This window comes from Perognathus longimembris, chromosome 7 (genome assembly GCF_023159225.1).
Source record: "Perognathus longimembris pacificus isolate PPM17 chromosome 7, ASM2315922v1, whole genome shotgun sequence".
Lineage (NCBI taxonomy): Eukaryota > Metazoa > Chordata > Mammalia > Rodentia > Heteromyidae > Perognathus > Perognathus longimembris.
Window position 1 is genome coordinate 421,944 of NC_063167.1, and position 26,945 is coordinate 448,888.

General features: G+C 60.9%; 3 protein-coding genes across 5 annotated transcripts; 2 read left to right on the forward strand and 1 right to left on the reverse strand.

Annotated features, from left to right (window-relative positions):
• The first annotated feature begins 7 nt into the window (after positions 1-7).
• On the forward strand, positions 8-4,483 carry LOC125354457 (ceramide-1-phosphate transfer protein). 2 transcript variants are annotated; one of them, XM_048350060.1, is made up of 3 exons: positions 8-225; positions 2,959-3,093; positions 3,321-4,483. In XM_048350060.1, exons 2-3 carry the CDS (start codon positions 2,972-2,974, stop codon positions 3,841-3,843), a joined length of 645 nt encoding a protein of 214 aa, XP_048206017.1. In that variant the 5' UTR covers positions 8-225; positions 2,959-2,971; the 3' UTR covers positions 3,844-4,483. The 2 variants fall into 2 exon arrangements, with proteins under 2 accessions (XP_048206017.1, XP_048206016.1); XM_048350059.1 differs by lacking the exon at positions 8-225 and adding an exon at positions 1,490-1,779.
• A 2,299-nt stretch (positions 4,484-6,782) lies between these two features.
• On the forward strand, positions 6,783-10,630 carry Tas1r3 (taste 1 receptor member 3). The gene is made up of 6 exons (XM_048350072.1): positions 6,783-7,063; positions 7,161-7,461; positions 7,550-8,353; positions 8,470-8,667; positions 8,773-8,893; positions 9,027-10,630. The coding sequence occupies exons 1-6, from the start codon at positions 6,873-6,875 to the stop codon at positions 9,989-9,991; spliced, it is 2,580 nt and encodes an 859-aa protein (XP_048206029.1). The 5' UTR covers positions 6,783-6,872; the 3' UTR covers positions 9,992-10,630.
• Positions 10,631-10,773: 143 nt separating this feature from the next.
• Dvl1 (dishevelled segment polarity protein 1) lies at positions 10,774-26,061 on the reverse strand. Of its 2 annotated transcripts, none has more exons than XM_048350061.1 (15): positions 25,538-26,061; positions 19,826-19,895; positions 19,602-19,723; positions 19,240-19,343; positions 18,836-18,974; positions 17,180-17,273; positions 17,030-17,099; positions 16,807-16,946; positions 16,648-16,724; positions 16,495-16,562; positions 15,823-15,975; positions 15,106-15,237; positions 14,830-14,997; positions 14,545-14,751; positions 10,774-12,057 (listed from the first exon to the last, which is right to left on the reverse strand). In XM_048350061.1, the coding sequence occupies exons 1-15, from the start codon at positions 25,705-25,707 to the stop codon at positions 11,681-11,683; spliced, it is 2,091 nt and encodes a 696-aa protein (XP_048206018.1). In that variant the 5' UTR covers positions 25,708-26,061; the 3' UTR covers positions 10,774-11,680. The 2 variants fall into 2 exon arrangements, with proteins under 2 accessions (XP_048206018.1, XP_048206019.1); XM_048350062.1 differs by having other exon boundaries at positions 15,898-15,975; positions 25,538-26,018.
• Positions 26,062-26,945: the final 884 nt, after the last annotated feature.

Consider the following 26,945-nt stretch of genomic DNA (forward strand, 5'->3'; position numbering starts at 1 on the left):
CAACTGCAGGCTGCGGACGCCGGACCCGGAGTGCGGACGTGAGGCTGCTGGGACCCCGACGGGGATCCGCGTCCTGGTGGGGCCCGGGGGGCCCGGGGGGAGGGAGTCCGGAGCCTGCGGGCTCTCGCGCCCGCCAAGCGGAGGCTCCGGCCCGCCCCTGCCCCGTACTGGCCTCAGCCGCAGCGGAAGCCCTCTATCCCGGTGCCAGCTTTACTCTCGTCCCAGGTGAGACTCGCCGAGTGCCCCGCACACCTTCCTGGGCCGCCCACTAGGCCCGGAGCGCCACGCTGGTCCTTCTGCCGGACGTCCAGCCGGTCCTCCAGCCCAGGCTGACCTGCCCTAGGGGTGGAAGAGGTTCCCCGCATGCCCTTCCAGAACGGGCAAGCTGCGGACTCCCGGCTAAACAACTGCTTTCCCATACCACGGACAGCTCCAAAAGGCTTCTGGCAGCTCTTGGTTGGCTGCCGCCTGGGGTTCTGGGCAGAGAGGCCAAGAAGGAACCTCGGGGCAGTCTGGTAGATGGACAGCACATTTGCTGTGACAGAGGGGAGGGGCATGCTGGGAGACTAGGCAGGCGCCATCTTCCTGAGGCCCAAGCACACAGCTCTGTCTCCCACACCTGAAGACAAGGGGAGCTGATCTCCAGGGCTCTGACCAGTGACAGGCATGCAACCCAACCTGTTAGGCCTGCAGGGCCCCAGCACACATTGGGCCCTGCCTTTGCTCTAGCAGCCTTGGGGCAGGCCGGCCATACCAGAGAGGACAGCTCATTTGCAGAGATAAAAGACTGAGTCATGGTGGGTGACAGGCTCCACAGGATCCAGGTGTCCCGCGCCTGACAGGCCCTCAGCACTGCTGGATGGGGAGGCCAAGGCAGGGCTCAACCGCCAAGAGGCACAGCAAGTCTCCAACCCAATCAGATGAGTGTTCATCCTGGACACAAGTGAAGTGCAGCAAGTTGTCCCATGGAGACACCAGGCTGAGACCCTTGGGATGCCTGAGAAGGTGGGGCCTGGGGTACTCAGTCTGAGCATCATTGTGTTTGTATAGTGACTGTAAGAATGAAAGCAGCAGTCCAGCACGGGTGGCTCACACCTGTAATCCTAGCTACTCAGGAGACTGAGATCTGAGGATCGCGGTTCAAAGCTGGCCTGCACAGGAAAGTGAGACTCTTATCTCCAATGAGCCACTAGAAAACCAGAAGTGGTGCTGTGGCTCAAGTGGTAGAGCACTAGCCTTGAGCTAGAGAGCTCAGGCACAGCATCCAGACCCAGAGTTCAAGGCCCACAGTGGACCCACGGACACACACAAAAAGAAAGAAAGCAACATATAGAGCCCAAGGTCGCTGCCCTAGGCCACTTCCAAAATGTTCTCTCAAGTTAGTGAGAGAGTCTGTGACTGTCCCACCTTCCCCTGTCAGCATTAATCCCTACTGTGCCAGAATTACCCAGTCTTGGAATCCCTGTTTTTCTTCCGGTCTGAATGTTGCCCTGACAAGAGTGGGCTGTAAGTGATTTGAGTACACAGTATCCTGCCTACATCTTGGAGACGTTGCTCTGATGAGTGAGACTGCAGGGACTCTAGGGAACACAAATAAGCAAGAAGTAGGAGCAACCACAGCCACTGCAAATGGGCAGCTGCATGGTTCCAGGTCAAGGACTGACCTGATAACAAAGATGGAGGGGCCATGCCAAATTCTATGTGTGTGGAATCTGCCAAGGGCATAGCTGCTGTCTGGTTTGCGTCTAAGAACATGTACCTTTTGGGGAGAGAGCTCAGGTAAGCAGACATGGCTTCACTATGTACTCTCAGCTGGCAATTTCTGTGACCCAGCTATTTCTCTCTCTGTGTGTGTGTGTGTGTGTGTGTGTGTGTGTACACATTCAGGTATGTGAGGATACCAAAGCTGAGGCTTGGACTTGGCCTGAGCACTGTCCCTTTGCTTTTTCACTCTAGGCTGGCACTCTACTACTTAAGCCACCTCTCCAGTCCTGACTTTTTGATGGTTGATTAGAAATAAAAGTCTTGTGTTCTGGCTTTGAACTGCAACCTAGATCAAGCCTCTTGAGTAGCTAGAAGTACAGATGTGAACGACTGGCATCTGGATGGACCCAACACACACTCCCTCTCCCCCCCCTCTTCCCCCTCCCCTTGCTTTCTTTCTTTGTCAGTACTAGGGATTTGAATCTAAGGCCTTGACCTTGTTCAGCTTATTTGCGTAGCTGGTGCTCTACTATTCGAGTCATACCTCTATCCTTGCTTTTTGTTGGTTATTTTGGAGATGGAATCTCATTGACTTTGCTGCCTGGGCTGACCTTGAATGTCTATCTTCTGGATCTTAGCCTCTTGAATAGCTAGGATCACAGCTATGAGCCTCTGGCACTGAGTTCCTGCTGTGTCCTTGGACTGTTCTTCCCCATTTTCCTAAGAAAATGAAAGACAGAGTGAACTAACCCCGCAAGATGACCCATAGTTAGTTTTCTGTAAAATGGTTTCAGGGGGCCGGGAATATGGCCTAGTGGTAAGAGTGCCTGCCTCGTATACATGAAGCCCTGGGTTCGATTCCCCAGGACCATATATATAGAAAACGGCCAGAAGTGGTGCTGTAGCTCAAGAAGTAGAGTGCTAGCCTTGAGCAAAAAGAAGCCAGGGACAGGGCTGGGAATATGGCCTAGTGGCAAGAGTGCTTGCCTCCTACACATGAAGCTCTAGGTTCGATTCCCCAGCACCACATATACAGAAAACGGCCAGAAGCGGCGCTGTGGCTCAAGTGGCAGAGTGCTAGCCTTGAGCGGGAAGAAGCCAGGGACAGTGCTCAGGCCCTGAGTCCAAGGCCCAGGACTGGCCAAAAAAAAAAAAAAAAAGAAGAAGCCAGGGACAGTGCTCAGGCCCTGAGTCCAAGGCCCAGGACTGGCAAAAAACAAAAACAAAAAACCAACAAACAAAAAATGGTTTCAGCTCATATTGGAAGATGGAAGCTTCAGAGTCGGATTTCAACCTGAAGGTCGTCCTGGTCAGTTTTAAGCAGTGTCTGACGGAGGACGAGGAGGTACTGCTAGACCACTACATCAACAGCTGGAAGGGACTGGTCAGGTGCGTGCCTGGGGTTCCCCTTCCTGTGGGCATCCTGAAAAGTCCCAGTGAGTGGTAGTGGTGTCCCTAGGCCAAGGCCATGCCCCTCGCTTGTGTCCTGCCTGACAGGCTGTTGTCATCCCGCCTTCTAGCCCCTGTCCTAGCAGGCAGGGGCTAGTGTTCCTTGAGCCACGGCAGGACAGCTGCCCAGGGCATAGACAGCTTCTAGCTCCCACTTCCCCACACAGGTTTCTGAACAGCCTGGGCACCATCTTCTCATTCATCTCCAAGGACGTGGCCTCAAAGCTGCAGACCATGGAGCAGCTGCGGAGTGGCCCACAGCGTGAGCACTACACTAGCCTGCAGTCCATGGTGGCCTATGAGGTTGGGAACAAGCTAGTGGATCTGGACCGCCGCTCCCGCTACCCTGACTCTGGCTGCCGGACTGTGCTGCGCCTGCACCGTGCGCTGCGCTGGCTGCAGCTGTTCCTGGAAAGCCTGCGCACCAGCCCCGAGGACGCACGCACTGCGGTGCTCTGTACTGACTCCTACAACGCCTCACTGGCGGCCTACCACCCCTGGATCGTGCGCCGGGCTGTCACCGTGGCCTTCTGCACGCTGCCCACCCGCAAGGTCTTCCTGGAAGTCATGAACGTGGGGTCCCCCGAGCAGGCCATAGAGATGCTGGGTGAAGCCCTGCCCTTCATTGAGCATGTGTATGACGTTTCCCAGAAGCTCTATGCTGACAACTCCCTGCTGGACTTGCCCTAGGGACCAATCCCGGGCCCAGTGGGCCTCCTTTGCTCAGAGCTGGGCTGGGGCAGCCTGGGGCAGCTGGGGCCCTTCCAGCGCACAGCAGGGCTTGTTGAGAACCGCAGGCTCTGGCAGGAAAGGGGGTGGGCCCTGGATCAGGATGGGCACAGGCTGGCTGTCCTCCTGGTCCTGGACACAGTGCCTGAGCTCAGCTTCCACCTCAGCCTATACACACGTATTCAGCCAGGCTTCCCTGAGGTGGGGGACGTGGAGGCAGGAATAACCCAGGACGTTGGCCATACCACTCGAGTGTGGAACCCCTGAAGTGGTGTGAAGCCACAGACTCCTGGCACCACCAGGCTCCATCTTCCCTTCAACCAAAGTGCTCTGCCCGTGTATCTCCCTGTGCCCATCCCAGGCCTGGGACACAGCATTTGTGCACATGGACAGCCCTAGGCCCCTCCATACCACTATACCCCCAGAAGGGTGAGCATCCTTGGGTGCTGGGGGCCTTCTGCTTGCCTTTCAGCTACCTCCTTTCTACATGCTGAGCAGACGGGGGGGGGGGGGGGTCCCTTGTGTACCTGGCAGTAGCAACTAGGAGCTAAAGCCTTGACCGTGGCCTTTTCTAGAAGGTCCCAAGAAGGCCCTGCACAGGACATGACCACCTCCTCCACAGCCCCTCTGTGGTTTCTGCCCTGAGGCGCCTGTAATAGTGCTTTTGCAGGTTACCCTAAGGCTCTAGGAGCCCAGCACCACTGGCCAAGCCAGCCCTTACCTCCTCAGCCAGTGCCCAGTGAGGCAGTGTATCTTGTTTTTCCCCTGTCTTGTCCCTGTCCCCTTGATGCCCAGGAGGTAGGTAAGGTGTTACTGGCAAAGGAGGTGGGCCCCTTGCCCAGCTGACCACGCCCAGCTTAATCATCACCCAGCACTAGGGATCTGGCCTCTCCTGACTCCATGGTGAGCTCTAAGCCAGACCTAGGAGCACAGTGCTGCAATGTGCATAAATGCAAGCATTTGGGCGTGCCCATGCCTTTTGAGACCTGTGATACACTTGCTGTTTCCCAACATGAATAAATGACACTTAGGGACTGAGTGTGTCATCCTAGGACGGAGTTTCTGGGTGTGCTGGGCACCTGATCGCCTGGCAGAGGAGCAGAGGAGGACTCAGCACGGTGGGGAAGGCCTGGCCCCAGGGAGTCAGGGCAGTGTGAGCTGTGGGGGTGACGGGCCTGCCTGGCCAGCAGCTACTGCTGTGCACTGGCTTTAGCTTGGTCACCTTCCATAAGATCTGAGTTACTCCATTTTACAGATGAGAAAACAAACCCCCAAGGTGCCCCACTCTAGGAGTTTGGCTGACAGGCTGGGTTTGAGGCCAGCCCCACCCAGGCTGGGGTTTCAGGCTATTGTCTATCATGGCAGCAGCTTGGACGGGAAAAGGATAGGCTTTCGGTAGGGTCCTCTTGTCAGTCCACTCTGGCCCTGAGTCTTCTGGGACTGAGGACACTGCCCACACATGGCCAGGAACCAGTCACGTGACATTGGCTAAGACCAGTGACTGGTAAAGACTGGCCTGAGAGCAAGGCTGCAAATACAGCTGTGGGTGCCATGTCTGGGATTGTGAGGTGCCAAGATGTTTGCACACTTGCATGTGCTTTATGCGCCTCACTGGGCAGCAGGAAAGAGGCAGGGCCAGGGCCCAGCGGAAGCTGAAATTATACAGGCCTTCACCCGTGCCCTAGCAGGTCAGAGTCTCCACCTCAGCTCCAGGTTGGACAATAATGTGATGCTCCAGGGATGTTGGGGAGCTTATGGGTCATTCTGATCTCCACAAGGGGAGTGGCATTGGCTGCACTGAACCGGGCAGGGGGCTAGACACTCGCTGTGTCAGTGCAGGCTCCTCCCCCAGGCCCAGGCCTGAGAGGCAGACTCAGAGCCCAGGAAAGGCTAGTGGGGGAGACTATCCACCCTCCCCCATATGGGCACACACCTGTGCCACCAGCTGCACCAGCCCATTTGGTTATAGCATTTCCTCCCTATTTGCATAGGCCCCTCCTTAAGGACCAGATGTGAGCTGTCTCCAGAGGGACCACCTGCTAAGGTGGTGATGCCTGGGCAGGAGTCAGTGGAGTGGGCACAGCTGGCCACTAGTTCACATGGCTTCTGGGTTTCAGATCCCTGGCAGAGGAATGGCTGGGACCCACGAGGTCTGGGAGGCCACAGCCACCTCTTAGGTGGCACTCCATTCTTGCCTCAGGTGGCCTGTCCTACCCTGGTTACAGAGCAGAGACCCAACTGCCTGACCACAGTATGGCTGAAGGGGCTCTCCCTACAATCACCTGAGTACTGACAGTACCACCTGGAACTGGGAGACAGAACCTTCCCAGAACTGGAGAACGAAGGGGTTTCTGTGCCTATAAGAAACTCCTAGAGGGGCTGGGCTGGGGATGTAGCCTAATGGCAAGAGCGCTTGCCTCGTATACATGAAGCCCTGGGTTCGATTCCCCAGCACCACATATACAGAAAATGGCCAGAAGTGGCGCTGTGACTCAAGTGGCAGAGTGCTAGCCTTGAGCAAGAAGAACCCAGAGACAGTGCTCAGGCCCTGAGTCCAAGGCCCAGGACTGGCAAAAAAAAAAAAAAAAAAAAAAAGCTCCTAGAGCACTACTGCCTGCTTGCCCCTCCTGAAGACAGCTGAGACACCCCCTCCACACACACACACACAGCCCAGGACACCTCTCTGCCCTCCTCCCTTTTCCAGTCGGCCATGCTGCTTTGAGGACGGGAGCTGCCAAAGAGCTTGGGCACTGGCTTATGTCAAAGTCAGCGACCACTCAGGCCTGCCTGCTGGATTGCTGTTGGCCAGAGGGCCTGATGTGCACAAACTTCTAGGCCTGAGATACTGAGGAAGTTGCCTCCGGCCCCCAGGAACTAGGCAATTGAGCATAGCACTAGTTTTGCTAAACAAATCCTCCAGTCCCTCCCTCTGGACTGACTACATCTCTAGCCCACCCACCTCCACTCCCCGCCAGAAGCTGCTACCTGCCATGCTGGGCCCGGTTCTCCTGAGCCTCAGCCTGGTAGCTTCACTGGACCTCAGGACCAGGGCCTCCTTGTGCCTGTCCCGGCAGCTCAGGGCACAAGGGGACTATGTGCTGGGTGGGCTCTTCCCACTGGGCTTGGCTGAAGAGGCCAACCTCTACCACAGGATACGACCCAATGGTATGGTGTGCACCAGGTACGGAGGCGGGAAACCAGGGTGCGAGGGGGAAGGGCGGTGCCCAGGTTGGGGACAGGGTAAGAAGTCACCTGACTCCCTCTGTGGCTGGCCTCAGGCTCTCATCCCTGGGTCTGTTTCTGGCAATGGCTATGAAAATGGCAGTGGAGGAGATCAACAACGGGTCCACCCTGCTGCCTGGGCTGCGTCTGGGCTATGACCTGTACGATACCTGCTCAGAGCCTGCGGTCACCATAAAGCCCAGCCTCATGTTCTTGGCCAAGGCTGGCAGCTACCACATCGCCGCCTACTGCAACTACACACAGTACCAGCCCCGCGTGCTGGCAGTCATCGGGCCTCACACGTCAGAGCTTGCCCTCATCACTGGCAAGTTCTTCAGCTTCTTCCTCATGCCACAGGTATGCCTTGCCTCTTTCCCCTCCACCGCCTCAGTCAGCCGTGCCCATGGGATTCCCTCCCCATCAGAAGGTATCTTGGCCACCACAGGTCAGCTACAGTGCCAGCATGGATCGGCTGAGTGACCGGGAGACATTCCCATCCTTCTTCCGCACGGTGCCCAGCGACCGAACACAGCTAGAGGCCATTGTGATGCTGTTGCAGAAATTCAGGTGGAACTGGGTGGCAGCCCTAGGCAGCAATGATGACTACGGCCGGGAGGGTCTGAGTATCTTCTCAGGCTTGGCCAACGCGCAGGGAATCTGCATTGCACACGAGGGCCTGGTGCCACTGGTCCATGCCAACAAGCAGCCGCTGGACAAGGTCCTAGAGGTCCTGCAACAAGTGAACCAGAGCAACGTGCAGGTGGTGGTGCTGTTTGCTTCTGCCCGAGCCGTCCACTCCCTCTTCCGTTACAGTATCCACCACAAACTCTCACCCAAGGTGTGGGTGGCCAGCGAGGCCTGGCTAACCTCAGACCTGCTCCTGACACTGCCCAACATCGCCCAGGTGGGTACTGTGCTCGGCTTTATACAGCGGGGCATGCTGCTGCCCGAGTTCTCCCAGTATGTGGAGGCCCGCCTGGCCCTGGCCGCTGACCCGGCCTTCTGCGCCTCACTGAATGCTGAGCCGGACCAGGAGGAGCGTGTGATGGGGCCACGTTGCCCACAGTGTGACCACATCACGCTGCGCAACCTGTCGGCCTGGCTGCTGCAGAACCTGTCAGCTGGGCAGCTGCACCACCAGATCTTTGCCACCTATGCAGCTGTGTACAGCGTGGCCCAGGCCCTTCACACCACCCTGCAGTGCAACGCCTCCAGCTGTGCGGCTTCAGAGCTGGTGCAGCCCTGGCAGGTGAGAACGGAGCTGAAGCTAGTCCTTGAGGGGACACCGGGTCACCAGACAAGGTCAGAGCCTGTGGGCTGGGTGCCTCCTAGGTTAGCATTTTCTCCCCCTCACCCACCCCTCAGCTCCTGGAGAACATGTACAACCTGAGCTTCTGGGCTCGAGACCTGCAGCTGCAGTTCAACGCCAATGGGAACGTGGAGATGGAGTACGACCTGAAGATGTGGGTGTGGCAGAGGCCCACACCCAGGCTGCGCACTGTGGGCACCTTCAACGGCAGCCTTTGGCTACAGCCCTCACAGATGTGGTGGCCAAGCAATGAGGTGGGTGCAAGGCAGAGGGCCCCGCCACACAGCCGTGAGGACTTAGGATGTCTGGTTATCGGGCGGGTGCCCCGATCAACACCTGACCCAAGGCCCCGTGCCCAGGTGCCAGTGTCCCAGTGCTCCCGGCAGTGTGCGGAGGGCCAAGTTCGCCGAGTGAAAGGCTTCCACTCTTGCTGCTATGACTGTATGGACTGCAAGGCAGGCAGCTACCGGCAGAGCCCAGGTGAGCTGCCTTCCCAGGAAGGCCGGCGGGGCTTGGGGAAGAGCCCTGGCTCTGCCGAGGCCAGGGCTCATGGTGTCCAGGTGCCCCAGCTCCAGCCCCTCACTCAACTATCCTTATCTCTCCTGCCCCGCAGACGACCTCACCTGCACCCCATGTGAACAGGACCAGTGGTCCCCAGAGCGCAGCACACGCTGCTTTCCCCGCACCCTCAGGTTCTTGGCCTGGGGGGAGCCCACTGTGCTGCTCCTGCTCCTGCTGCTGGGCCTCGTGCAGGGACTGACCCTGGCTGCACTAGGGCTCTTTCTGTGCCACCGGGAGAGCCCACTGGTCCAGGCCTCAGGGGGGCCGCTGGCCTGCTTTGGCCTGGCCTGCCTGAGCCTCTTCTGCCTCAGTGTCCTCCTGTTCCCAGGCCAGCCGGGCCCTGCCAGCTGCCTGGCTCAGCAGCCCCTGGCCCACCTCCCACTCACAGGCTGCCTGAGCACACTCTTCCTGCAGGCAGCTGAGACCTTTGCAGAGTCAGAGTTGCCACCAAGCTGGGCAGCCTGGCTACGTGGCCACCTGCGTGGACCCTGGGCCTGGTTGGCGGTGCTACTGGCTGTCCTGGGGGAGGCAGCGCTGTGTGCCTGGTACCTAGCAGCTTCACCACCACGAGTGGTGACCGACTGGCAGGTGCTGCCCACAGAGGCGCTGGTGCACTGCCAAATGCACTCCTGGGCGAGCCTGGGCCTGGTGCACATCACCAATGCCACGCTGGCTTTCCTCTGCTTCCTCGGCACCTTCCTGGTGCAGAGCCAGCCTGGTTGCTATAACCGTGCCCGTGGCCTCACCTTTGCCATGCTTGCCTACTTCATCACCTGGATCTCATTTGTGCCCCTCCTGGCCAATGTGCAGGTGATCTACCAGCCCGCTGTGCAGATGGGCACCATCCTGTTCTGTGCCCTGGGCATCCTGGCCAACTTCCACCTGCCTAAGTGCTACCTGCTTCTGTGCCAGCCCAGCCTCAACACCCCGGAGTTCTTCCTGGGAGGGGGTCCCAGGGCTACAGCAGACGAGGGCAGCAGTGGTGGTGGAGGGGGGGCTCAAGAACACAACGAGTGAGCCTGGCCCAGCGCCTCACTCACAGGAACCCTAGCCCCAGGAGGAACCCCTCTGACCCAGTGATCCTCAGTCAGCACCCCCAGATCTCAATGCCATCTCCAAGTTGTTGGCAGATTTCAACTCCATAGTGGCCCCTGGATCTTCAAAAGGCGGGAGCGTCTCTGTAGTGCCATACCACCCTCTCCGAGGCAGGTTCCATGCAGGATCCTATTACGCGTGCCCCAGGCCGAGCCTGTGCAGGGGGATGGGCACACTGCCCTGGGTGGTGGCCCCTGAGAGTTTCTCACGAACCCATAACCATACCCGGAGCTCAAGGAAGGCCTGGGAAGCCAGTACTACTTGCTGAATTGGTTACGCTCAATCTGGGGCCCCCACCCAGCACCTCACCCAGGCTACCACAGTGGAAGGCTGGGCATGGGTGGCAAACATGGCAGAAGCCTTTCCAAGGGAGGAAGGAAGGCGCTCAGCTTCCTTCTTCTGAACCCAGCCCCACTAGTAGGAAAGGGTCACCGGTTCTATGCCAGCACCAGCACCTCGGACAGAGCCCAGGGGGTCAGCACCATGGCCAGCACCAGCCACCAGGACCCCTTAATGTCAGAAGTCAGCACCAAGGACAGAAAGCTGGCCAGCATCAGGGGCAGAGCCAGTGGCTGAGGTGACTTTGAGGGTGGTGTGTGCCCGCTGAGACCAGGACGGTCCTGGCTCAGAGGCCCACGACTGGCTCTTACATCTTGATCCTGAGGTAGCCAGGATAGAGAAGAGGAAACTGGGACACAAGTCAGTCCCATAAAATTAAATGCTTTTTAGTGTTTAAAATAGCATTTACACAGAAGCAGCATTTACACGGAAGCAGCTCTACAGGAACTACCCAGACACTCAGACTTTGACACAGTATCTACAGCATAGGTGCATGGGGCCTCGGGAAGGCAGCGGCATGCACCGGAAGATGGCCACTGAGGACCTCGTGTGCTGGCTGCCATCCCCCTAGAGCAAGGGCCTGCAGCATCTGCGCATGACACTACCCTTCAGCCAAGGCTAGGACGTGGTATGCAGACACCAGCCTCTCCTGTATCCCCCACCACCTGTCCCCCACGTACTTTCTGCCAGAGCCTGTGTTCCTCATGCTTGCTCTGGGTCCCAGTAGGGAAGGGGGAGCATGCAAAATGCCCCAGCTGGTGGCTGGCTGCCACCCCCAGAGCAGGCGGCCAGCAATAAATAAATAAGTTATATCCCACGTGGACAGCCAGAGGCCCGGGGACTCCATCTGACTCCTAGAAGCCCCTCCCCGGGTCTGAAGGGCAAGGCCTCTGAACTGGGTGGAGGCCTGTGAGCCTGGATTAGCGTGTGACCCTGTGTGCAGCTCTGGGAGAGTGGGGAGAAACATGGAGCCCAAAAGGGTCTTTCCCATCCTGAAGAGGTCTGGGAGCCCGAGGCTCATGTTCCCCGTCACACCTGCATGAGAACAAACACAGGTCTGCAGGGACAGGGCTGCTCCACTAGGAAGCCCTGGGAAGCAAGAAGCAGGCCAAGCCCAGATCACGGCAGTGTGGGTGCCCTCAGCCCCTCTTCCCTACCCTGCCCCTGCACCCCACTTCTGCTCTGTCCCAGCTGGCTGCCAGCCACTAAGACAAGCCCGCTGGACCATAGGTTTCCCCTGCTTTGCGCAGGGCCGAAGGCACTGGCCACCGGTTACATGATGTCCACAAAGAACTCACAGGGGTTCCCCATGGCCTTCTGGAAGGATTGGCGGCTGCCTGTCAACTCTGGAGGGACGGCAGCCAGCTCCCGGACGGGCGGCCCTCCTGGGGGTCCCCCTACCATGGCATAGGCCTTTGTCAGGGGGTGCAATGGGGGGAGCCCTGGGGCAACGGTGGAAGCCTGGCTGCGAGGACTGCTGCCACGGCTAAGCTGGCTAGCGGGGCGCTCCTGCCAGCCCGTGCTGCCTGACCCGCTTGGTGCCGTGGGATCTGATTCACTGCCGCTGCCCCCAGCGCCAGCTGCCCGGCGCTCCTTTTCTCGGCCTGTGGCCCGACGGCTGCTCCGCGTAGACCCACTGCTTTTGCTCCCTAGGAGTGAAAAAGGAGAGAAGGGCAAAGTCAGTAACAAGCTGGGCTGCCAGGACCACCAGCTGTTCCCAGAGAGCCAGGGGCCAGGACCACCAGCTGCTCCCAGAGGGCCAGTGACCAGGACCACCAGCTGCTCCCAGAGGGCCAGTGATCAGGACCACCAGCTGCTCCCAGAGGGCCAGGGGCCAGGACCACCAGCTGCTCCCAGAGGGCCAGGGGCCAGGACCACCAGCTGCTCCCAGAGGGCCAGTGATCAGGACCACCAGCTGTTCCCAGAGGGCCAGGACCACCAGCTGTTCCCAGAGGGCCAGGACCACCAGCTGTTCCCAGAGGGCCAGGACCACCAGCTGCTCCCAGAGGGCCAGTGACCAGGACCACCAGCTGCTCCCAGAGGGCCAGTGACCAGGACCACCAGCTGCTCCCAGAGGGCCAGGGGCCAGGACCACCAGCTGCTCCCAGAGGGCCAGGGGCCAGGACCACCAGCTGCTCCCAGAGGGCCAGGGGCCAGGACCACCAGCTGCTCCCAGAGGGCCAGGGGCCAGGACCACCAGCTGCTCCCAGAGGGCCAGGGGCCAGGACCACCAGCTGCTCCCAGAGGGCCAGGGGCCAGGACCACCAGCTGTTCCCAGAGGGCCAGTGACCAGGACCACCAGCTGCTCCCAGAGGGCCAGGGGCCAGGACCACCAGCTGCTCCCAGAGGGCCAGTGACCAGGACCACCAGCTGCTCCCAGAGGGCCAGTGATCAGGACCACCAGCTGCTCCCAGAGGGCCAGGGGCCAGGACCACCAGCTGCTCCCAGAGGGCCAGGGGCCAGGACCACCAGCTGCTCCCAGAGGGCCAGGGGCCAGGACCACCAGCTGCTCCCAGAGGGCCAGGGGCCAGGACCACCAGCTGTTCCAGAGGGCCAGGGGCCAGGACCACCAGCTGCTCCCAGAGGGCCAGGGGCCAGGACCACCAGCTGCTCCCAGAGGGCCAGGGGCCAGGACCACCAGCTGCTCCCAGAGGGCCAGGGGCCAGGACCACCAGCTGTTCCCAGAGGGCCAGGGGCCAGGACCACCAGCTGCTCCCAGATGGCCGGTGACCAGGACCACCAGCTGTTCCCAGAGGGCCAGGGACCAGGACCACCAGCTGTTCCCAGAGGGCCAGGGGCCAGAACCACCAGCTGCTCCCAGATGGCCGGTGACCAGGACCACCAGCTGTTCCCAGAGGGCCAGGGGCCAGGACCACCAGTTGTTCCCAGAGGGCCAGGACCACCAGTTGTTCCCAGAGGGCCAGGGACCAGGACAACGAGCTGGTCCCAGAGGGCCGGTGACCAGAACCACAAGCTGCTCCCAGAGAGCCAGGGACTGGGCAGGTCTAAGCAGGCAGAGTGGGAGGGGTAGCCATGCAGACACGAGGGCCACGTGGGTCTGAGCAGGCGGGGGTGGGGGGGTAGCCATGCAAACACAAGGGCCACGTGGGCCTGAGCAGGCAGAGTGGGAAGGAAGGCCATGCAAAGACGAGGGGTGGGTGGGGGGCAGCTGGGAGGCAGGGGAATGGCGGCAGCAGCAAGGACACGGGGGGCCAGCGCAACACCTCACCCCTCACCCCAGTGCTAATCTCATAGCTAAGAAACGGAGGCACCAGTGAAGGCCCTGTGTGCTGGTGACTCCATCAGCCATCATGGCTACACACCCCCAAACCCGCCATCCTCCAACCCCAGGGCCAGAACCAGCCGGCTGGCTCAGCTCCTGATGCAGGCTCTCAGGAAGTGGCGGGAGCCTGAGGACACAGGCTGGCTGGGGACATGCTGAGAGGGATGTGGGGGCCCTGGCTTACCGGCCCGAGGGTCCACTCTGCTACTCCTTCAGTCTAAGGCTTGCTCAGCACAAAGCAAGGGATAGCACGAGTCACACACCAGCCCAGTGCCCACCACTGCCAGCCGAGCTGACTGTAGGCCACACTGGGCTTTGACGGGTGCAAGGGCCTAGTCAGGGTCCACAGACACCCATGGCTTCTCCTCAGGCACTGCCTCCCTCCAGCTCACCTCACCTCCTCTCTCCCATCCTCTGGGTGCCCTAAGCTGACTGCCGGCACCTCTCCCTAGATCCCGCAGAATGGCCGCTGGCCTCACTGTGCCCTACTCGGGCTTGGGCCTCTGTTGAACATGTCCCACCTTGAGGGCTCCCCTCATCCCAGTTCTCCAGTGTCCTTATCTGGCTACTGGCTGGGGTGCAGGAGCCATGGGGAGTGAGGCCTGTCTTCCCTTGGGTCCTGGGACTGGATAGCCTTGGGCACCCTTAGGCCCTCTTGCCACACCATCTCCTGATCACGTGCCTCTAGCGCTCGGCATCCCTCTCCCCTAAGGCTCTCCCCACTGAACCACACTGCACTCCTCTCTGGAGGGAGCCACACAGGGCCCAAGCGCACAGCAAGAGCACAAGGGGCAACGGCAGGCAGGCAGAGCCAGGGATCAGGGAGCCGGGGCATGGCTGGCGAGACGCTCACCTTCGCTTTGCTGACTTCCAGCACTGCCGCTGCCATAGCTGAAGCCAGGGTCCTGGTAGGCAGGTGGGAAGCAGGGTGGGGGCCCAGGGTACTGGTAGGGGTAGCCCTGACCTAGGGGCCAGGGTGCAGGTGGGTGGGGCAGAGGGGCCAGGGTGTCCTGATCTGAGGCTCCGCTGGAGCCGCTGTTGAGGTTCAGGGCTGCGAGATCTGGTGGGAAGGGAACAGAGGTTGGGTAAGAACACTGGGTGGGCCCTTGGGTGCACCCCACCCTAGGTCCTCACTCACTGCCGCACAGGTCCCCGAAGACATAGTAGCACTGCTCAGAAAAGGTGATCTTGTTGACCGTGTGCCGCAGGAAGCCATGCTTCAGCATGCTGCTGGCGTACTTCCGGGCCTCCCGCCGCTCCTTGAAGCCCTCCACATGTGTGTACAGCCAGTCCACCACATCTGCCCCTGGCCGCACGCCCACTCAGAGTCAGGCCAGTGGCCCCCGAGCGGCTCGCCAGAGAGAGGAGTGGCCTGGACCCTCCCCACAGACACCCGGGCCAGGCAGGGGCTCACCAATAACAGCATTGGCTATGGTGATCTTGAGCCACATGCGATCACGGATCTCCAGTCCCGAGTCAGGTAACTGCATGACTCGGACTACGGCGCTCATGTCACTCTTCACTGTCAGGGGTGTCTCTTCCAGCTCTGCAAGACACCCCCCGCACCCCAGCTCCAAGTGAGCTGCTGGTAAACAGAGGCAGCCCTGGACACAGCCCGCCACTCAGAGCCCAGGCCTAAAATCTGAACCCAGGAGACTGAGTGGGCCGGGCTTGGGGAACTGGGCCTTCCCCCCTCCACTCCTGCAGACACCCCTCACCAGTTTTGGCCACTTGCCAAAACTGGGGCAAGGTCACTCACAACACAAACCAGTGTCGCACAACCCAGGCCTGGATGTCCCTTCTCCGTGTCTACCTCTGCAAGCTTGGGGCTGTTAGTTGTGTTAGTGGCAGGTAAGCAAAGCAGGGCCCACTCCTCCTGTCCCGCTCAGCACACCCTTGCCTGGGGCCTCCACTCCTCCTGTCCCATCCTGCTCAGCACCCCCCGCCCTGGTCCCTGCACGCCTCTAGACTCTAGCGGGATGGGGCTGTGTGTACACATCTTCACAGAATGCTGGGGATAGCACGTGTCACGAGCCCCAACAACAGCCATGTGAACACCAAGGCTCAGAACTGGAACAGACCCTGGCCTCTAGCCTGTTTCATGCTGGGGTTCTCACAAGCTGCCACTTACGTGGGGCACCAGGCACTGAGCTGGTTAGTGAGGAGGAGCTGGTGCGAGTGACGGCACTGGAGCAAGGGCTCGTACCATAGCGGGGCAGGGCACCTGTCAGGGCGGCCGTGTGCGACAGCCAGGCAGCCGGGTCGATGGGCCGCACGGGGTCGGCTGGGCAGCCACAAGGCGACAGATGATGGGTGATGGAGAGGGAAGACACAGCACAGGAGCAGAAAGAGAGGTTCTTCAGGAGGCTGGGCCCAGATGCCCCCCGCCCCGCCTGCCTGCCCGCCCCACCAGGCCACTCACCCCTCGGGATGGTGAAGTAGCTCGAGGCGTGGGGTCCCAGATGCCCAACCCCCCACCCCGCCCCGCCTGCCTGCCCACCCCACCAAGCCACTCACCCCTCGGGATGGTGAAGTAGCTCGAGGCGTGGGGTCCCAGATGCCCAACCCCCCACCCCGCCCCGCCTGCCTGCCCGCCCCACCAGGTCACTCACCCCTCGGGATGGTGAAGTAGCTCCGAGGCGTGGGGTCCCAGATGCCCACCCCCCCACCTCGCCCCGCCTGCCTGCCCACCCCACCAAGCCACTCACCCCTCGGGATGGTGAAGTAGCTCCGAGGTGTGGGGTCCCAGATGCCCAACCCCCACCCCGCCCCGCCTGCCTGCCCACCCCACCAGGCCACTCACCCCTCGGGATGGTGAAGTAGCTCCGAGGCGTGGGGTCCCAGCACTTGGCCACTGTGAGGCTGATGGGCCTGCAGGGCGGGCGGGTGGGTCATTCTGGGTGAGGCTCTGAGGGGCCCCTCCCCCCAGTGCCCTCCCCCGGGGGACCCCCCTCACCCCGTCTGGGACACGATCTCCCGCAGCACCCTCACGGCATCGTCATTGCTCATGTTCTCGAAGTTGACGTCATTCACCTGCAGGAGGCGGGGGGTCAGGGGTCGGCAGAATCAGGGCGAGGGGACAGCTCAGCCCCCCGGCACCAGCCACGGCGCGCACCTGCAGCAGCATGTCGCCTGGCTCGATGCGGCCATCGGCGGCCACAGCCCCGCCCTTCATGATGGAGCCGATGTAGATGCCACCGTCGCCCCGGTCATTGCTCTGGCCCACAATGCTGATGCCCAGAAAGTGGTGTCTCTCTGCAGGAGGGGCTGTGAGCAGGCCCTGCAGACCCCAGCCCAGGCCCGCTCCCTCCCATCCCCGCGCGCCCACAAGGCCTCACCCATGTTGAGCGTGACGGTGATGATGTTGAGCGACATGGTGGAGTCGGTAATGCTGCTGAAGGAGGAGGCCTGTGGGGGGGTCCAGGGGGGGGCTGCAGTGGGCTCTGCACAGACGCAGGCCCCCTGCCCACCCCACCACTGCCACCTACCCTGTCAGTCTGCCTCAAGCGCTGCTTCCGCCTCCGGCGCTTGTGCTTCCGGATGAGCCGGGAGGAGGTGCTCTGCTCCGTAGAGCTGCTCAGCCTGGCAAGGAAGGAAGCCAAAGGTCAGAGGGCCAAGGACACAGATGAGGGAGTCACACGGGCTCCCGCCTCCACAGGGGACACAGACAAGGGAGTCACACGGGCTCCTGCTTCCACAGAGCTGACCCCAGAGTACAGACTGGAGCCACTGCCTCTGGGCCCCATACTCCTCAGATGCAACAGGCACACGGTTGTCCATGAGACTCCACGCAGGCGGACAAGCGCAGGACGAGCAGGTTACGCCAGCCCAGCGTGCACACATATGTGTGCACACACACATGTGTGGGCCTCTAGGACACACACACATGCACATACACACAAGAGGGCCTCTAGAACACACACAGGCACACACATGCACAAGCAGGCCTCTGAAACACACACATGCATGAGTGGGCCTCTAAAACAGACACGTGCACACACACATGCACGAGCAGGCCTCTAAAACGCTCACAAACAGGCACACACAGACATGCACAAGCAGGCCTCTAAAACACACAGGCGCACACACACGCACGAGCAGGCCTCTGAAACACACAGGCACACACACATGCACAAGCAGGCCTCTAAAACACTCACAAACAGGCACACACAGACATGAACGAGCAGGCCTCTAAAACACACAGGCGCACACACACGCACAAGCAGGCCTCTGAAACAGACACACGTGCACACACATGCACGAGCAGGCCTCTAAAACACACAGGCGCACACACACATGCACGAGCAGGCCTCTGAAACACACACATGCACACACATGAACAAGCAGGCCTCTAAAACACACAGGCGCACACACACATGCACGAGCAGGCCTCTGAAACACACACATGCACACACATGAACAAGCAGGCCTCTAAAACACACAGGCGCACACACACATGCACGAGCAGGCCTCTGAAACACACAGGCGCACACACACATGCACGAGCAGGCCTCTGAAACAGACACACGTGCACACACATGCACGAGCAGGCCTCTAAAACACACAGGCGCACACACACATGCACGAGCAGGCCTCTGAAACACACACATGCACACACATGAACAAGCAGGCCTCTAAAACACACAGGCGCACACACACATGCACGAGCAGGCCTCTGAAACACACAGGCGCACACACACATGCACGAGCAGGCCTCTGAAACACACACGTGCACACACATGCACGAGCAGGCCTCTGAAACACACACATGCACACACATGAACAAGCAGGCCTCTAAAACACACAGGCGCACACACACATGCACAAGCGAGCCTCTAAAACACAGACACATGTGCGCACACACATGCACGAGCAGGCCTCTGAAACAGACACACGTGCACACACACATGCATGAGTGGGCCTCTAAAACAGACGTGCACACACAGCCCACTGACTCATGCCATCCTCCTCATCTGAGAACACACATACATGCATGCACGCACATGTGGGCCTCTAGAATACACATGCACACACACATGTGAATCTCTAGAACACACATGTGCACACACAGCCCACTGGCTCCCGTCATCTTCACTGGAGAACATGCACAGGCACACACGCACACACGCGCACACGCAGCCCACCGGCTTGTGTTGTCCTCCTCATCAGAGTCGATGAAGCTGCTGGACTCAAGCTCGCTGCTAAGTGCAGTGGATGCGCTGTCCGGGGGTAGCCCCAAGTCCCGCCGCCGGTCCCCCCGTGGGTGCCCATTGGCCCGGGCGGCTGTGGGGCAGCAGAATGGGAACTGACCACAGAGCTTCAGAACCCACAGAGTCAAAGTGGCCTGCACACCTCAGGCTGCTGCTTGTCTGGGAGCTGGGTGAGGGTAACTGGGGTTTCAGGGTGGCAAGGGTAAAGGGTGTGGGGAGGCACTAGGCCTAGGGCTGCTACCCCTGCTGAGGGAAGACTCGGGGTGTTGGCAGCACTTGGGCACCATGACCTCCCAGGGAGGGATAGAGTCCAGGTCTGAGAACCATGGAGGCAGTACCCTCATCGCGGTTCCGGCGTCGGCCTCGCTCCCGCCGATGACTGAGCATAGACTCTGTGCCTGTCTCGTTGTCCATCCCATCACGACTGCTGGCCACATTTGGACTGTGCGAAGAACAGACAGGATGGTAGGATGTGGGGAGGAGGTTGGGGAGGGAATGGGATGGAGTGGGGTGGGGCAGGGCAGGATGGGGCAAGATGGGCCCCCTTTATCCCTACATTGGGTAGGACCTCAGCCCCAGCAAGCACCCCCTGCCCACTGAGGGCCTCACCCCTGTGGCCAGCCCCTTCCAAAGAGGCCTGAGGCAGCAGGTGTCCAGGAAGAACAGGCCTCTGCCCCCCATCCCACCTCTGAGTCCTTACTGAAAGGAGGGGGGCCGTGAGTCCCCGATGCCACCTGTCCGCTCGAGGGGTGGGGGAAGGTCCGTGTGGCTGTCAGTGCCCTGAGACCCCGCATCCGAGTGGGCACCCTCAGCCAGTACCAGCTGTGAAGGGAGAGTAAGGGTTCAGAAACCCACCTGGCTCTAGGTCACTCCGGCAGGGCACCGAGAGCAGCTGGCCGGCCCCTATGCCCTGCCCACACTCACCCAGGACACCACCCGGCCATTGAAGCAGGGCAGCTTGGCATTGTCGTCAGAGATCTCCTCCTTTACCACCCTGCAGACAGAGACAGACGTGAGGCTGCCACACGAACCCTCGCGGGCTAGGACACGCTGCAGATGTGCTGGGGCCCCACCAGCATACTGTCTTCTCACGTGGCCATCCACTGGCCCCAGGCTCCCAGCACTGGGAAGGAGGGCTACTTCCCACTCGCCCACCCCAGGTTAGCCTGCAGCCCCTGCAGGCGACAGACCGTCGGGGCAAAGATTCTAGGACAAGCCTGGTTCCTCAGCTGCCTCTGTTTCCCAGCCTCACACTCCAGCGTTATCTCCAGCCTCACTCCACAGCGGCTCCCAAAGCACACACCGCTCAGGCTCCTCACGGCCTGCCTCCAGCCCTCCTGTCTCAGTCAGCAGATCACTTCCTAGGTGCTCAGCACACTTCTGTGGCTCTTCTCTGTCTCTCAGTGCAAATCCACTCAACATTTCAAGGGCTCCCATCCCAGCCATTCACAGACGTGGCTCTGACCAACCCAGCCCTGCACTTGAAACTGCAGAAGAACAGCAGGTGTGTGGCTCCTCAGGCCACCCCCCCCCCCCCCAGCCAATGGGGTTGCCCATCCCCTGCCCAGTATGCTCCCCGAACCTCTCTGAAATATCTAGGGGTCCCAAATTGTATGCTCTGCATCTCACTCTGCCCCATGTCTGTCGGCCCCTGGAGTTCTTCTCTATGTCTCACCAGCCACAGCTGGCCACGGAAAGTTACTAGGAAAAAGTCAGACTTCTGTGTGGTCAAGAGTGCACACTGTCCTCCAAACCTTCTGCCCAGCCAGGGAGACAAAACAGATTCCATACACTAGACCAGCCCCAGCTCTCGGGAGGCCTCCATCTGTCCCTACTTAAAGACCTGGAAGGACAGCAGCCAGGAACAGCTAGCCAGCTATAGCCCCTGACTAGCACCAGGCCTCACCTTGTCTGGTTTTTTTTTTTTGTTTTTTTTCCCCCAGTCCTGGGCCTTGGACTCAGGGCCTGAGCACTGTCCCTGGCTTCTTTTTGCTCAAGGCTAGCACTCTGCCACTTGAGCCACAGCGCCACCTCTGGCCGTTTTCTATGCTGGGGAATCGAACCCTGGGCTTCATGTATACGAGGCGAGCACTCTTGCCACTAGGCCATATTCCCAGGCCGCCTCACCTTGTCTTAATGCTGCCCCTAGTCTAATGGGCTGGGAAGAGGCTAAGGGCACCCAGGCAGGTTGTCCAGGTAAGGGACTATGAAGTGGAACAAGGTCAGGGCACGGGCAAAGCAACCAGCACAGGTTAGGAGGCCACTGGAAAGGGCTGTGACCAGCTCTGCTGAGCACAGTGGGATGTTCCATGCTAGAGACCTGGTCCCACAGAGAGATAAGAGCTGGATCACACATCGGGGCCTGGATGCACACCTGGAAGGAAGCATCCTCGTGGCCCAATGTGAGGAGCAAGGCTGCCTGCCACTCCAGATTCACTGGCCCCAGACACCACACAGCCTGTCCTGGGCAGCAGAGGTGACTGGAGGCCTTATCCGAGCTGATAACAACCCTGCCACCAAAGCTGACAACAGCCACCAAGCTGTCCAAGGAGCAAAGGCCCTGGGCACCCACCCATGGGTGAGGCCTAGGGTGGAGTGGATGACAGACATGGAGGTGCACCCCATCCAGCCACTGTCTCCAGATGCCTCCTTAGGGACTCACATCAAAGAGGCGGGGTCTTCAAGAGCAGAAAGCTGTCTCTCAGGGCCCCACGATGTCTACTGTCCCAGCCCCACCACTGGGCTCACTCCCAGACACCAGACCTGGGCCAAAGCAACCACTCAAGAGGCTATCACCATGGGAAAACCTGCCAAAGCTCCCAGGGGCCCTGAGGCTCTGCCCACAGAAGCTGATGGACCAGAGGCCATCTCTGAGTAAACTGACCAAAACAGAGACCCCAGCAGAAATCTCTGCTTCAGCTGCCAATCTCCACTGCTGCGCCCAAGGCCAGACCAGTCTGACTCACCATGGGGAGATGTAGGAGCCTCACCAAGCACCACGTCGGAGCCCTCCCCAGCAGGTGCTGCCCACCTCATTGAGAGCCACACCAAGCTCCACTACCCCCGCCAGGGCCTCAAGGTAACACAGGCCACCCGAGACCTCTGCCTCTCCTCCAGGCCCACCAGCCTTGTTTCCTGGCCACTTCTCAGTCTGAGGACACCAAGTCCTGCCTTTCTCCTAGATGTTGGGGTGAGAAAAAGGGCCAGGGGACCACCAGGATAGCAGGAGAGGAGTAAGACTTGCCCCAGATCTCAGAGAAATCCCTACACCTCCATACCTGGTCCATAGGGCCCAGACGGGGGGGGGGGGGGGGGGTGTCCCATGGTGTGTGCGTGCCCGCCACCACAGCACAGTGCCTGATACCTCTGGGCTGCTGACACCCTGGACTGCCAGAAGGGGGCTGGCCTCAGAATCATCACTGCTGGCTTTTCTCAGCACTTTGACAGCATTTCGCCCCCAACCTCTCAATTCGTGTGTGTGTGCTTGCACGTGTGCGCACGCACGCACACACGTATGCCGGAACTAGGGCTTGAACTTGGGGTGTGGGCACTGTCCCCTAGCCTTTTTTACTCAGGGCTGGCACTCTACCACTTAAGATATAGCCCTATCCCCACAGCCTTATCATTCTTAAGGAGATCTTGGTTCGCCTCCAGCTCCAGCTTGTATCTGTCAACCATTAGCCCTGCGTCCTGCCCCAGGGATGAAAGCAGGGGTCTGGGAGCTCCACACAGCTTGACCCAGGGGGACCTCAGGGCTCTGAGAAGTCCCAGCACAGGCATGGGCCAGCTTCCCCAGTGGCACAGCCCCTAATAGGTCTGTCCTCCTCTGCAGAGGCAGAGGCTGGCAGAGCATTTTATTTTAGCACAGGACACAAAGACATCCTGTCTCTGATAAGCACCCTACAGCCCATGAATGAGGGTCCACCAAATCTTGGGGGTGGGCTAGACTTCAACCTAGAGGCCTGCTACCTCACCTGCCAGCAGACTAGTACCTAGCTCCTGACCCAAAGCCAGCCACTGTCCTACCAGCCCATACACTGAGTCCATGCACCTAAGTCTCCTCCCCAGTCTCAGGCTTTGCAGCTCCAAGTGTACCCACAGCCTAGGCAACACACTACAAATGCCTGCACTCTCCCAATACCAGGGAGCACATACGGCACAGAGTGGCAGACTCACTGAACCCCGACTGCATAGCCAGGAAGGGCAGAGTGGCTGCCAAGCACTCCCCCCAGCCAGCAGCCCCCATCATGGCCCTACCAGGAAGCAAGAAGCCTGGGGCTCCCAGACCCTACCCTTGCCCTCTTGCCCCTATCCCTGGCCCTCAGAGATGGAGAGGCAGGAGTCACTGCCAGTAAGTTAGGTAAGTGCCACATCCATCAGGCTGTCACCAGCAATGCACCCTTCCCCAGTCCAGGGACTGAGAACTAGACACCTTCCCTATCTACCTCAGAGGCCACCTTGCACCAACCACACCAGACCCAACACAGGACTCTGTTCCCAAGCCCTATGGGCCGAGTCATAACAACCAGAACATCCACATGCTTTGGTCAAAGGTGCGTAGAGGGGGACCAACACTGACCAGAATCTACTCCTTCCTAGGTAGCCAGCTATGGTCTGGGGCAGGGGCCCCAGGAACAGCCGAAGCACCAAGGCACTTTTCAGGCCCTCAGGCCATCCTCGGGCCACGGCCTAGCTCAACTAGGAACTGCCTCCCCTCCCCAGAATCAGGCTTCTTCCACTAGGTTTCCAAGGGCAAGCTACTAGCTCAGCTCTCATTGACACTAAAGCATGAGAAGCCCCTCCCCCAAGGAACTGATTCCACTGAACGCATGATTCCATAGACCAGATAGACTCTGAAGCCCTGTGGAAGAACTCAGGGAGGGCGAGCAGGGACAGTTGTCAGAGATCCCCTCTTAGGCTCTTGAGGCTAGCTGATCAATTCAGAGAACAAGGAGAAAACAAGGCACAGCCCTTGCCCTGTCTGGCCATGGGACGTTCTGTGTCACCCCAGCCCAGCCTCCACCTCTAAGATGGTTGCTCTCTGCCTCCCAGCTCTCCTGCAAATAGGAGATTCCCACGTTGTACCTCTAAGCTTTCTGCTAGCTAACCGCCCCACAATCTAGCCATTCCCAAGCCTTCCTAAATATCCAAAGGGATTGTTCCTGCTTAAGACCCAGACCCACCACCCACCTCCAAGGTCAGGCACCTACAGGCCCTCCATGCCTACCCACAGCACAGCTCTAGTGGAGAGCATGTGGGCTGAGGCCAGGCAATCTGCTCCTGGCAACCCGAGATGGGCATCAGGAAGAGGGTACAGAATCCCCTCAAAAAGGTTCCAGAGCAATGCAGACAGCAATCTGGGTCTGGGTGCACCAAGCAGTACCAGGCAGCATTAGTCTGTGAAGACGAGCATCTTTGGTGAAATAATACACTAAGTTAAAAATGAAGAAGCCCTTCCACACGCACCTGGTGCCCAAGCAAAGCCCCAGAACCAAGCCTTTGGGCTGCCAAAGATGCCCCCTCCTCTACTTCTTCCTTGTGGTTGGGCTAAGTCCAACTGTCCAAACGATGCTCAGGCTTTTCCCTTTCATCTCTCCCAACACACCCTGAGCCACAGGCCTGAGCTTGACCTGACCTGGAGCTACCCAGGGACTGTGCAACCGTGGAATCTAGGAAATGTCCTCAATGTCAAAGTCCCAAGACCAGGCCACACACAAGGACATGGCATGCCCGATGGTGCCAGGAGCATCTGCCCCAACCACAGGCCTAAGTCCCCCCCCCACCTCCCCAGCACTGCCAAGCAGCAGACTCAGATTACCAAGTCTGTGCTAGGCCAGGCCTCTAGTGGACAGCCAGACCCCTGCTCCTTGTCCCAGAGGCTTAGCTCAGCACAAGTGGAAAGTCCCTTCTCCCAGGACAGCTACTACAGTAGTAGTAGCTTGGAGAAACTGGCCCAGAAGTTGGCCCAAGGTAGCAGACACCTGGTCTCCTACGAGTGCAAGTGTTGTCTCACTGGAGACAGAGGCTGAATAGCCAGGAACCTCAGGGCTGAGCAGGTGGGGTGAAGCTCCTTGGTTTCCAGCAACCACGGATCTCACAGGCTCATAAAGACCCTACAGGGGAAGAAACTGCTGCCAGCCCCAACGAACACACAAAGGTCCCTGGTGCCATCCCAACTAGGGTATCCACTTGCCTTCGGGACCTATCTGGCCCCTTTGCCTTTGACCTCCCCAGTCCCCAGAAACCACACACTCTACGGGCCAGTCCCGAGCCCTGAGGTTCCCACTTTCTAGAGAAGGAACGCGGCAGCCCGGGCCTGACCGGTTGTGCCAAAGGGGGCTTGGGGTTTGGGTGGCAACCAGCTTGGACCCGCAGAACACAAGGAAACAAACTACCCGGGTCAGGAAGTCAGGGCCCTGGCCCGTCCACCCTCCAGCGCTCCCTGGCTCCTGGAAGGCAGTCAGGGCCCCTGGCTGCCCGGCTAGCGGACAGGTGGACGCGCGCGAGAAGGGCCACCGAGGCACTCCCGCAGCCCGGATCCTGCCCCCGGCCCGCCGCCGGCACTGACAGGCCGCAGTGTGGCCGGCGCCGGGGGCTCGCGGACAGGCGCCCGCCCGCCGGTCGCGGGCCACTGACCCGAAGTCCTGGTCCATGGACTTGAAGAAGAATTTGTAGGCGTGCACGGGCCGGTTGCTCAGCACGTTCTTGAAGTCGGCCAGCGTGACGCGCTCGGGCGCCACGGGCAGCTTCACCAGGTACGGCGTCTCCTCCTCGTCCATGTGGTAGATGATCTTGGTCTCCGCCATGGCGCGGGAGTGGCGGCGCGGGGCCCGCGCGGCGTCAGGGCCCGGCCCGAGGCTCGGACGCGGGGCGCCCTCCCCGCCCGCCGGCCCGCGCCCCGCCCGGCCGCGCCGAGGCCCCCGCGCGCGCTCGCCCTGCGCGGCCCCGGCTACCGCTCGCGCCCCGGCTGCCGCCTCGCGGCCTGGGGCCGCCCATCCGCCGTCGGCCCGGGACGGGGCGCGAGGGACCGAGCTCGGAGGGCCGCCGCTGCCCGCCGCCCGCCGCCCGCCGCCCGCCGCCCCCTCGGGTCGTGCAGGGACCTCCGGGCCAGCCTGAGAGCGCGGCCGCCGGGGGGCGCGCGAGCGCCGGTGACGTCACTGGCGCCCGCGGCCGGCTGGGGCGGGGCCGCGCCTGCGCAGGGCGGCGAGGTGGGGCGCGTGGGCGGGGAGGGGCGGAGCGAGACGCTGCGCCTGCGCGGGGAGGCCAAGCCAGAAGCGGGAGGGGGGGCTCGGGCCGCGCCTGCGCAGGGCGGACGAGGCGGAGGCGGGGCCGCGTGGGGGCGGGGCCTCGAGGGGGCGGGGCCGGCGGGCGGAGCTGGAGCGAGCGGAGCCCGCCGGAGCGCCGAGGGCCGGGCGTCCGGTGCCGGCCCGGGCTCCCCAGGCACGCGTCTGGGCCCCACCGACCTGCGCCGTCCTCCAGACCAGAATCCCCAGAGATGCGTCGGCTGCGGTTCCCGCATGGTCGCGCGCCTCGGCCCGTGGGCGGAGGGGCGCTCCCCCCCGCCACCGGCGGTGGGACCCGGGGCGACCCGGCCGCTCCGGCGCCCCTTTCCCCGCCCCCCGCGCCCACGCCCCGCGCTCAGCTGGGGCCTCGCCGCGCCCTCGCTGTTCCGACGGCCGCCGCACCTGTCTGGGAGCCCAGCGGCCTTCGGGGTCTCCTCGGGCACAGGGAGACGCTTACGCCCGGCTGTCTGCCCGCGTGGGGGCTCCAGGAAACTGGGCCTCGGTGAACGCGGTGCATGCGCGCGGCGGGGCAGCGCGAAGAGGACGCCAGCGCGCACCGAGGAGTCCCGAGCGCTCCCCGCAGCGGCTGAAGCCCAGGCGATTTTGTCCTGGGGCCATGGGGCTTCGGAGGGCGGGAGGGAACCGGGCGCCCTTCACGGTGTGAAGGTGTCCGCAGCCCCTCGACGTGCGCTGGGATAAAGGCTGCCCTTCCCCATTCCATGAGGAAGACCCGAGGCCACTGAGGGAGTTCCCGCGCCTGG

Bases quoted from the DNA above. Each gene is read 5' to 3' on its own strand.
- LOC125354457 (XM_048350059.1), top strand. From the start codon at position 1,688: ATGCCAAATTCTATGTGTGTGGAATCTGCCAAGGGCATAGCTGCTGTC. The intron at 1,780-2,958 runs GTAAGCAGACAT...AAATGGTTTCAG, and splicing joins CTTTTGGGGAGAGAGCTCAG to CTCATATTGGAAGATGGAAG. The intron at 3,094-3,320 runs GTGCGTGCCTGG...TTCCCCACACAG, and splicing joins AGCTGGAAGGGACTGGTCAG to GTTTCTGAACAGCCTGGGCA.
- Tas1r3 (XM_048350072.1), top strand. From the start codon at position 6,873: ATGCTGGGCCCGGTTCTCCTGAGCCTCAGCCTGGTAGCTTCACTGGAC. The intron at 7,462-7,549 runs GTATGCCTTGCC...TGGCCACCACAG, and splicing joins GCTTCTTCCTCATGCCACAG to GTCAGCTACAGTGCCAGCAT. The intron at 8,894-9,026 runs GTGAGCTGCCTT...CCTGCCCCGCAG, and splicing joins CAGCTACCGGCAGAGCCCAG to ACGACCTCACCTGCACCCCA.
- Dvl1 (XM_048350061.1), bottom strand. From the start codon at position 25,707: ATGGCGGAGACCAAGATCATCTACCACATGGACGAGGAGGAGACGCCG. The intron at 19,724-19,825 runs GTGAGTGTGGGC...CTCCCTTCACAG, and splicing joins ATGGCCGGGTGGTGTCCTGG to CTGGTACTGGCTGAGGGTGC. The intron at 18,975-19,239 runs GTACTGCCTCCA...GCTGCCCCACAG, and splicing joins ACGCCGGAACCGCGATGAGG to CCGCCCGGGCCAATGGGCAC.